We start from the raw sequence: 11,159 nt of genomic DNA, 5'->3' as shown, positions 1-11,159 counted from the left end.
TGGCCAGGGATGATTGGGTCTGTCGGTATGTGCACAGCAGGGGGATGAGTTTGCACATATTATTCTGTTTGCAGGCAGGCGTTTGAAAGAAAGCAGACATTTGCAAAACACCGCGGAGGCGGGAAATCCACACAGGAGCACAGTCTTACTGGGGGCGATTTGATTCATCTGGTGTTTGGCGCAATGTTAATTCATCTTTTGCAGGTCATGTACAAGTGTCAAAAGAAAAAAAATAAAATAAATAAAAAACTGGGCAAGAATCCAGCGATGTGTGCGTGATGACAGAGGCGATGTTCGATCACTTCTGACGTAACCCGAGACGGAGTCACAGTCCGCTTTAACAACAGCAACAGCCATCATCAAGAGAGGACCTATTTACTTGAATCATTTATCAGTTATTTTTTACATGAGCTAATCGCCACAGATTGTGTATATTCCCTGCTGACAAAAACAACTCAACAACTTAAACAGCTGGTATCTGGTTAACCAGTTAGACCAGCTCTATACTCAACATGGAGCTCAGGCTATTTTTGGAACAGCTCGTAGATGGCATGTCAAGCTGGTCATAGCTGGAATTTACACCGGAGTTGGCAGTAGTTGAGTGTCAGGAGAAATATTTACAGCAGTGTGCAAGAACAATCATAGGCACACACCTAAAAAAAAGCAGAGACAGTATTGTCACAATGACTAGTCACCCCAAAATGAACAGAATGAACACCTGGAACACCTATTTATAGTTAATTAATTAATTTGTTTGTAAACATGCACATGACATGTAAACATGGAATAGCTCGATCGCACATCCAGGTGTTACGGACTCTCATGTTGTAGCATGTGCGAAACACAGACATTTGCATTTGTGTTGTTTTGCCAACATTCAAACGTCATACAGGTTCACGGTTATGTGTCTGACTGTACAGTGCGTTGGCGTGCTCTCCTGGTGAATTTACACGGCTAGATTCAGTCGGCCACTGAAACCGTAGGACACGTGGAAAAGCACGGTTAGGTAGTTTTGTGATTCCCACAGTTCCAAACGCAAACTTTTTTGTCAACAAATAAATAAAGATACGCCTGTTGTGAATGAGATGCAACTATCAAGGAAATCCAGCAAAACAACACCAGCAAGAAAACGTAACAAAAAATAGTAACATAAACGCTTTTACTATCTGGGCATGGTTTTATCTCACGAATCTCTGATTTGGAATTTCAGTGAGAAAGTACATAAACAAAAGCAACTATCTTCCAGTTTTAATCACCGGAAGAATTTCATTAGAGTGAAAGCCGGCAGGGTCAGAACAGGAAGGAATGCCTTGAGGCTTTGCAGGAAGAAATGATACAATGGCGTTCGGGTAGAAATAAAACACGGCATTTAAAAGGGGGAAAATGTTTTTAGAAACCATTTGAACCGCTGTATCCCGGCAGGAAGCCACATCATCAGCAGTTAATATCCTCAAGTTGGGAAACAAACTTCATTTTAAACCCATCAATAACTGCAAATAGTTGACTCTATATCCATCTCAAGCATTGTGTAATCTACAAACTATGAACTACCTTGAATGTATTGTTTTTTTTGTGGGTTTTTTTTGTTGTTGTATCATATCATTTGTATTTGTCATTATACAAAGCAGTCAATCATAATTACGATTAATGGTAAATTGTAGGCAGTTTCCAGGGATATATCATGAAATGTCATAGAATATAAGACGGAAAACAATTGTATTTTCCCCATGTTTGCATTGCCTTGGACTGTATTCTCAAGCTGAAGGCTTACGGCAGTCTGGTCAGTGAAGACAACTCAACACTCAACACTCAACACTCAACACTCAGCACTCAACACTCAACACTCAACACTCAGCACTCAGCACTCAGCACTCAACACTCAACACTCAACACTCAGCACTCAACACTCAACACTCAACACTCAGCACTCAGCACTCAGCACTCAACACTCAACACTCAACACTCAGCACTCAGCACTCAACACTCAACACTCAGCACTCAGCACTCAACACTCAACACTCAGCACTCAGCACTCAACACTCAACACTCAACACTCAGCACTCAACACTCAACACTCAACACTCAACACTCCTGATATGCGACAGTAGGCAACTTCAGGGTTCAACCTGCGACTTCAGAACAACGCTGAAGTAAGAGAGTGCGTGAAGCGTCTCCCGTTGAAAACAGAAGTGCATTCAGTCCGACGCAGCCCAAGAACCTGGAAGGACCGTGAATGTTTTCCCTGTCCTCAAGTGCCCAGGGCCACCCTCATTCGGCCTCGTTCAGGGTCCCTGTGTTTACGGTAAGCAAGGAAGACGTGACCGCTCGCATCATTTCCTACTTCGTATGACGACAGGGCTGTGGCTAAGGTCTGTTAATCCTTCTTAAACAGATTAGAGCACATTAATATAACACATTAAGTTAGCGCTACACATGCTTCCCCTGCTGTGCGTGGTTATTAGCGGCAGTTGGGACTGTTGTCCCAGGGGAAAACACGCAGCCGTGCTGTAGTCTGTTAATGTGAGTACTTGTGGCCATTTTGAAAAGACACTCCCTGTGCTGATCCGGGGAGTGTCTAGGGAGTGGGAAACTAAGCCTTTGGATGGTAAATGGTTGGCATTTATGTAGCGCCTTTATCCAAAGCGCTGTACAATTGATGCTTCTCATTCACCCATTCATACACATACTCACACGCCGACGGCGATTGGCTGCCATGCAAGGCCCCAACCAGCTCGTCAGGAGCATTTTGGGGGTTAGGTGTCTTGCTCAGGGACACTTCGTCACAGCCCGGGTGGGGGATTGAACCGGCAACCCTCCGACTGCCAGACGACTGCTCTTACTGCCTGAGCCATGTCGCCATGTCATGGATGATTTTACCTTTTACAGTGAATGGATTGTAAGTGAAAAAGGAATTGTCGATCGGCAGAATTAATACCCAAATCAACCAGGGTCTTTCTCTATTGAAATACGTGTGTGTGTGTGCAATCAAGTATGTGAGTGTCTGTCTATGTGTTTTTGTCTGTGTGCATGTGTGAGCAAGCGAGTGAGCAAGTATGTGCATGTCTGTGTGTGTGTGTGTGTTTGTGTGTGAGCCAGCGAGCATGTGCATGTCTGTCTGTGTGTTAGCAAGTAACAACAGTGTACAGGACATAGCCAAATAAAAACAAATCCCAGTTTTACTCAAGTATGCCCTTTGTTGACACCATTAGTAACTCCTTGAGGACACAGCAGTGCTGTTTTGTGTGAGATCAAGTCAAAACTTCACCGGCAGAATATTACAGTATACATGCTTCTTGGTATCTGTAGTCAGGACTCGCATACAGGTCTTGAAATATAAATCAGTAAATTTGTTGAATTTCAGAGCAGTAGCTATCCACTAACATAGCTAATCCTGTGATGCCACAACAAGAAGACCGACAGTTATGTATTGTACGGGTTCAGCGTTTAAATGTATTGCGCAATAATCATTTCTAACGTCTTTGCTTTTTCAACCTTAACCCCACCCGTGTTGGGGCCACACCTGCGAGGAAATCCCTACCCGACTTCAGTCGGCCATTTTGTTTCAGAATCAGGTGACTCTCACCGGCTCTGCACTGTCTCCGCACCTGCCGCTTTGAGTTCCTCCGCCCCAAAAAATGCACCTGTCCTCACGTCCCCGCTTCCCCCTGAAGCAGAGGGGGGTGCGTCACCGAGAATAATGACCCCAGACGGAGAGGTCACGTGACCGTTCCTGTCTGCAGGGGCCCGAGTCACGTTTCTGGGGAAAGTAGGTTGCAGGCGAAACCCATGGAAGGCTATTTCTGGTGAAAGGGAGGAGGTGCTGCTCATTGCTACAGAGACGATTATCTGCTGTTTTCACTTATGCAATGCAGCCCCGCGTGTAGGTTTCCAGAAAGTTCTGCAACCCCTTACCTGTCCGCCTCCACGGTTTTTCCCCCACACACTGTCTAGTCTGAGCTTGTCTCTACACAAAGACAAGGAGACTGTAACGTGGCTCTGTGTATTGTTCGGAAGACAAGACGGAAAACCCGTTCCACTCGTTTGTTTTGTTTTTTTAACGGTAAAGCACTGTACTTGTTTATTTGCATATTTTCATCATTTTAAAATGAAAACGGGATTACCGGGGGGGGGGTCCTAAATTACTGTAACTGACAGGAGCTCATATCGTGTTTGTGCTGACGCAGGGTTTGTATGTGCGTGCGTGTGTATCTGTGTGTGCGTTCATGCAAATTCACAATTCAAAAACAAGCTTCCAGATGTAAATAGGGGCTACAGTAGTTCTTATTTGCTTTCTTGCACTGAGGACTGTTTTTGATTCCCTGATGCAACATCACATCCAGATCAAGTTGTTTTTTCTTCTTCAAAATATGAACACAGGTGCACAGACGTACACTCCTGCTCCTGAAAGGCTGTTTTTAACGCAGCTTTGCAGCTCCTGAGATGACAGAACGTGGTTTTTAACGCAGCTTTGCAGCTCCTGAGATGATAGCATGTGGTTTTTAACACAGCTTTGCAGCTCCTGAGATCATAGCTCATGGTTTTTAACACAGTTTTGCAGCTCCTGAGATGATAGCATGTGGTTTTTAACACAGCTTTGCAGCTCCTGAGATGATAGCATGTGGTTTTTAACACAGCTTTGCAGCTCCTGAGATGATAGCATGTGGTTTTTAACACAGTTTTGCAGCTCCTGAGATCACAGCACGTGGTTTTTAACAGTTTCGCAGCTCCTGAGACGTGGTTTTGCGGTGGTATCCTCCCAGGCTCTCTTCAGCCTGTTTTCACATCCATCCCAATCATCTTCGTTCCTGAAAGTCGATCGCAGGATTAGGGCCTCTGGCCCCGCCTGGCACGAGTCAAACCAGTTATGATCAAAACACGCTCCTTACTCGTCTGGTTTCAGGCCCACGTCCTGATCGAGCCGCTAATCTCCAGCTCAGAATCAGGACTTGTAGTGGCAGGTATCCTCCGGGGTTGAGCAAAGCAAGGAGACAATAGGCCAGTCACACAAGGCTGTGTGTTAGCTGGCACCACCCTGTATTTATGACCTTATTGCACCATACACTCCCAGTCCTAATCTTTGGTCCACTAGCTCAGGTTTTTTTTTTTTTTTTGGCTGTTCCAGGTCAAAGGTTTTAAGCATTTTATGACAAAGTTCTCTCAGCTGTAGCACCATGACTTTTTTTCAGGACAGAATTGACATCAGGACAAGTGAAGACAAAAGTTTTGAAGAGGAACCAAAAAACATGCATATTTGTCTTTTTAGCTGTTAATCCACAATAAGGATGTGTTCAGAGTACAGTGTCTTGATTTGATGCGGTTTGTGGCTGGTTTATTAGCAGATGTCCTATTTAATAGCTCAAAAATCACAATCCATGACCTATCTGTATACCTTTATTTTCAATGCATCTTTTTTGGTTTTAACTGTGCAGTGTAATTGGAGATTGTCTTCATACAGTGCAAAAAAGATAATCAAACATCTCTTCGGTGCTGTGGTTGCCCATTGGTTGAAGCAGTAAGTACCAGTATGGAAACCATTACACAAAAGTGACTTGGTTAAGATGTTATGCCACCCTGAGACAGCAGTGAGAATGTCTCGCCCATCTAGCCAAATAACATTTTAGGTCAATTTTAGGTAAATGTTATTTAGGCTGTAGAAAGATATCAACACAGGTTGTGTTAGGCCATGAATGCATCCTTAAAACAAAAAAGTGTAAAATTGTGATAAGGACCTATTCTCAACATTGTTGTTTTGGGATTGCACCATAAAAATAATTACATGTTGCCACAGTAAACCTTACTGAAACATAGCACTTATGTTTCTGCTTGCTGCCTGGCCTTTGACTTAAGGCTTTCTTGAACTGTACATTGTACAGTAGTTGTGTTTCCAACAACGCTGCAGTCATACTGATTAATCCAGATCAATATCAATAGGATAGTGGTAAACATGAGATTTAAATTTGATGTTCATCATGTGTGCATAAATCAACATACACCATCGGCTATTGTTTTTATTAAACTAGTTGTAAAATATGTGGGTGTTCTAATAGAATTCAAATGAGGAGCAGCATCCATTCTGCTACAGGAAAAAAACAGTTGGTCCCATTCGAAACCCCCAGAGGACAAAAAAATTGCTTGGCTTTACGCACGAGTTGCATCAACAAATTGTCACTGGCGCTACATACTCTGCATAAGGAAGTCTGCACCGTAACGTCAAACGCTGTAGCGCTTTCTTGTGTAGATTATGGTTTTATCAAATGAATCGCAATTTTCCGAAGCATTGCGTTACCGTGGTTTACTCGGCACATGTGCTCACTGAGGTAGTGTATCTTAATTGATTGATTTTCTGCACTGTGAAAACACAAGCAATTGCTTACAGAGCATAACCGTTTAATATCGTAGACTACGTTTATTTCAAATGAAACAAGGGATATACTACTTACTCAAATACAAAAATATGGCATCCAGAACATAGCAAATGGACAGGTCTTTTGACACCAGAGCAAAACGTAAAAAAATAAAAAATAAAATCAGAAATGATATAAAAATGATAAGACCTACGATTGCAATGATCAATTCAGTGTTTACAGATTGCGTAAACAGATACTGCCCGTTTTTGGAGTCGTAACCATCAATGATCCGGAAATTACGTTTTGATCCAATGTCCTGCTATAATAAAGCTACGAGTAAAAAAATAAACCGACAATGCTCGCTGACAACCACGGGCAGTGTGAAATAGGCACCATCAGCAACGGCACGGCAGGTATGCAGAGCTGAAAATGTCAATATTCTTTCTAAGTAGCTAGATGTGTGCTATGTGTTTAAAGGTACAAGGTGAATTTTAGGGCATCGGGAAGAACTCCGGTAGCTACCCATTCAAACAAGGAACGTTTCGTTTTATTTTTATTTTTTGTTCTTTTTTTTTCTGGAACAGAATCACACCCTATGCAAATTAGGGAGCAGCCCTTGTCGAAGGCATGCAAGTCCCAACAGGTTCATATTTAAAGGGGAATTAACAGAATACTCTTACTCCTTTCCGTTAACTAAAGATAGCTCCTTCAGAATTCCGCTGGCGTCCACCTTGCGTCTCTCCCTTATTAAATCATCCAGGCTCTGAAACACCAATGTATGCACGTTGTTTTCGGAGAGGTGAACCTTCAGGAAATATTGTTGTTCCGCGGTGTGTACCTCACCACCGGCTTTAAACTCCCGCTTGCCAAACCTGCACCAAGCAGCAAAACTTTCTGAGTTTGTCCAGCAAATCTCCCCGCTACTCAGTCCTAAATGACCGCTGGCGTTCTGCACCACCAGATCAGCTGGAAGCGCTCTGTATCTGTAGCGGTTGTTCGCTATCCTGCCCAGGCGCCCGTTGCTTATCTCAAAAAGGCTGTCCTTGCGAATTTCGCCTTTGTGCAAGTGTATGACTTGGTCGTTCCTGTCATAAATCGCCCAATGCGGCGGCTGGTCGTTGGCGACAAGTTCCAGTAGGTCCCCGGGCTTGCTCATGGTGAGCAAAGTTTTCACCGAATAAATATTCAGATCTTCGTTTTCTCTTAATTTGGAGAAAATACATTCCTGGCAACAGAAAGCGGAGTACTCGATCTCGTTCAGAACTACGTGACCCTCCTTACTCGGACTCTGGTCTTTGTAATTGTCCGACTGCGATCTGTCGTCCAGGTCTTCTTCTTCATCAGAGAAGAAATATGCCACTCCGACCCTCAATTCGTCCTTCTCTATCCCCGATGGATCCCCCGTGGGTAGCTCGCTGTAATTCAGGTGGGTGATCCGATCCAGTTGATTTCCCATCAATGACGGGCAGGAAAAAGACATGGAATACTGTTAAAAAAAATAAGAACAGATAGAAAACGATGGGTAAATAATACGCACATGACCGCGTCAAAGCAATTAACTATAAATTAATTAAAACAAAGCATAGTCTGCGTAAAATAAAAGGCTACATATGTTAAGTTAGTCATTTAGGCTACGTTGGGGATAGTCGATGGCTTTCACGAACACGGGCAACACCTTTTAGTAGGAGCAATCAGCTCACGTTCCACCGAAGAGAGTATCAGACAATGGACGAATATCATACGTGCGAACCTGAATCTGTAAAGCAAACGCGAATTCGCATGTGTAGTTTTTCCTCCACTTAGGCTACCAAACCCCAATAACACACTCTTGCATCATATAACCTTTCCCTGCTTTTTCGGCAAAACGTTTAAATCAGAAATAGTTTTAAAAAAATGAAGAATATGAATTACACGAATGCCTAACTTAAGAGAAATATACCTGCGTGTTTCCCAGGTAAATCGCTAAATATCCCTACGCTCCATCGATGATCTCTGCCGTTGGATATCCACTCTTCGTATGCACCAGCGTGTTCCCACCGACCTGTAATATCTGCACCACTTCTTGTTAAGTAGAATAGAAAACCCCGCCCACAGAAACAAAAACCCGCCCTCCTTTCCGCTCATTGGTTGGCACTCCTCATGAAATTCTGATATTTTTGAAGGGGCGACGAATGGCTCGTCAGTCGGTTTTTCTTGTTGTGACTGCACGGAATTTGTCAGGTGGTCTACGCAGATATGTCACTATTCGCTCCCTGGTTTTCCAGTTTAGGACATGCAAAATATATTTTTTGTAAGTATAGATATTTAGGTGAAATTAAAGTGTTCTTAGTTCTTTCTGTGGCCAAATAACTGCACGTGACATTATTTGACAATTTTACCACATGCACAGCTGTTTACGGACAGAGATATTCCATGTTATATATCGTCTTGTGGAACGTTTTATGTTATTTAATATATTCCTTAGACATTAAATTATGCATTGTTTGTCCCGGAAAAAAAGTTAAGTGGTCAGAAACTTATTCTGACTCTTATTTTTTCCCTCAAGCTTTTATACGAAATTTAATCACAATTTCTATAATGTCTCTTAAATGTGTTTGTCTGGTTGCAAAATCTTTGCTGGCTGACTGCAAATTGTCAAGCTATTCAAGCCGGGATGCTGCTCTCAATGTTAATTCGGGATCTGTCATTCTGAGCTGTTCTGAGGAAGTGAAATACGACTGGCATTTTAAGCAAAGAAGCGCTTTAGATGCGTCATGTTTGAAATATGCCACGGAGCCCTGCTGTGTGATTGGTACAGAGGACAGACGGCGGTTTTCCATATTCTACGGCAGTTTACGACCATGAGGGTTTTTGCTCATTGCAGCCGTTTTGTTTTAAAGGCAACTCATTTCCAAGACATCATATACAGACACCACAATGATGGAGGCCTAAGCAGTTTGGTTGTTTGTGGTAAACAATACAGAAAATTGGCAATAGACAGTCCAACAACATTTGATCCCTGGTGTAAAATCCAGCTTGCCAGCTCCTAGCGGTTTCCAAACATAGCTGGAGCTGTTTTTTTGTTTTTTTGGGATCACCAAATTTTGGGATTGACTGCAGAAAGACGCACATGCATGCATGCGTGCACATATACACACACGCATACCTTTTTCACTGTGTTTGTATACATACTGGAGATGAGTGAAAAGCAGAAGTCTACAGCTGGTTATCACATGGTTAGTGTCACATGGTTCTTAACACTAACGACACAGGAAATGACTGTGACTGACACAGGCTGTAGAGTCATCACCCATCTGCTCATTTAGTGCAGTGGTTTCTGTGTCCAAATTTCTGCATTTGATTCATTGCTAAGCCAACAAAACGGTCACACTTTACAATAAAGGTTCATGAATTGGCATTAGCTAATGTAGCTGTTAACATGAATTAATGATGGCCGAATACATGAATTAAGCATGACGCTTTTCATCAGTTCATGCATTTGTTAACACCTAACATATTTGCTACATGAAATGTATACATTTGCAAATCATAGGATTCGCTTATAATTAATTAACCATTAACAAATACATTAACTGACTTTTTCATTCCAATATGATTTGGCAATAACTAATGTAATTGTTAACATGAATTAATGATGTACAAATACATTAACAGAGCTGTACAGATTAACGTCTCAGTAGTTAGTTACTGTAACAACTACATTAGTTCATTCCGATTCCTGGAACCTTTTTGTAAAGTCTTACCAACACAACTGTAATCGCTTTTGTTCTGCTGTTCCAAGTCAGGAAATAGTGTAACTATCTCACTTTGTAATTTCAAGCAAGATTGTTATAGACCCAAACGTCATGACTCAGCCTGGAATCACGCCGGAGGTGAAGACGATAGAATGTCTTTTGCACTCAGAAAAGAAAGACGGTAAAATCTTCATGAAATGCAGTGAGCCTTATGCTGAAGCAGTATTAAAGTATTGAAGTCTGTTAAACTTTTAACAGAGCCCTGCTCCGAGTGTTGAGGCAGAAGATGTCAGATATTTTGAAGATGCTGGGTGTAGGCGTGCTTATGAGTGTGTAAGTGGGTGTTTGGGTCTGTGCACATGCGTGTGTGTGTGTGTCTGTGCACGTGTGTGTGTGTGTGTGTGTGTGTGTGTCTGCGCATGTATGTGTGTCTCTGCACGTGTATCTGTGCACATTGTGTGTGTGCGTGTGTGTGTGTGCATACATGCATGCATGCATCTATGTATGCAAAGAGGTTTGCATTATAATATTTACCCACACATGGTTTTGAGTGTGTGTGTGCATAATGTAATAGAGAGAGGAATGAGGAATGAGCGTGTTGGAAAGATTACGCTTATTCTTCTATTTATGCTGCTCTCTCTCTCCCCCTCCTTCCTACCCCACGTACATGCAAACGCACACACACACACACACACACACACATGCACGCACACACACACACAACGTCCAGGGACCAGCAGTCCAGGCATTGACTGAATAACACCCTAAAGGCATGTGGTACAAGCACTAATAACCTGGTGAGCTGAACCAAGAGTCATGGGTAGGCAGCCCCGTATCAGTCACAACCATGGATCAAACTACAGCAGGAACAAAGCAACCCGGGTGATCATTTAAACAAAGGCATAACCAGATCCATCATTATTCAACAGTTACAAATCCGAACCCCATAATTCTAGTATGCGTGAGTGTCTACGTCTTCTATCCGTTATGTGTAGAGGCAGGTGGGCAATGATGAACAATGAGGGGTAGGATGAAGCACAGTATTACATTTCTCACACAGAACAGGAACAATGGCACG

At 42.7% G+C, this 11,159-nt stretch overlaps 1 protein-coding gene across 2 annotated transcripts; it reads right to left on the bottom strand.

The window, feature by feature from the left end:
* Positions 1-6,382: 6,382 nt before the first annotated feature.
* lratd1 (LRAT domain containing 1) lies at positions 6,383-8,384 on the bottom strand. Of its 2 annotated transcripts, XM_061243562.1 has the most exons (3): positions 8,287-8,380; positions 8,023-8,103; positions 6,383-7,833 (listed from the first exon to the last, which is right to left on the bottom strand). In XM_061243562.1, exon 3 carries the CDS (start codon positions 7,825-7,827, stop codon positions 7,024-7,026), a length of 804 nt encoding a protein of 267 aa, XP_061099546.1. In that variant the 5' UTR covers positions 7,828-7,833; positions 8,023-8,103; positions 8,287-8,380; the 3' UTR covers positions 6,383-7,023. The 2 variants fall into 2 exon arrangements, with proteins under 2 accessions (XP_061099546.1, XP_061099545.1); XM_061243561.1 differs by lacking the exon at positions 8,023-8,103 and having other exon boundaries at positions 8,287-8,384.
* Between the last annotated feature and the right edge of the window lie 2,775 nt (positions 8,385-11,159).

Source organism: Conger conger, chromosome 5 (genome assembly GCF_963514075.1).
Source record: "Conger conger chromosome 5, fConCon1.1, whole genome shotgun sequence".
In the NCBI taxonomy this organism is placed as follows: domain Eukaryota; kingdom Metazoa; phylum Chordata; class Actinopteri; order Anguilliformes; family Congridae; genus Conger; species Conger conger.
Note: the sequence above shows the minus strand (reverse complement) of the source record. Positions and strands in the feature narration are given on the sequence as shown.

Bases quoted from the DNA above. Each gene is read 5' to 3' on its own strand.
- lratd1 (XM_061243561.1), bottom strand. From the start codon at position 7,827: ATGTCTTTTTCCTGCCCGTCATTGATGGGAAATCAACTGGATCGGATC.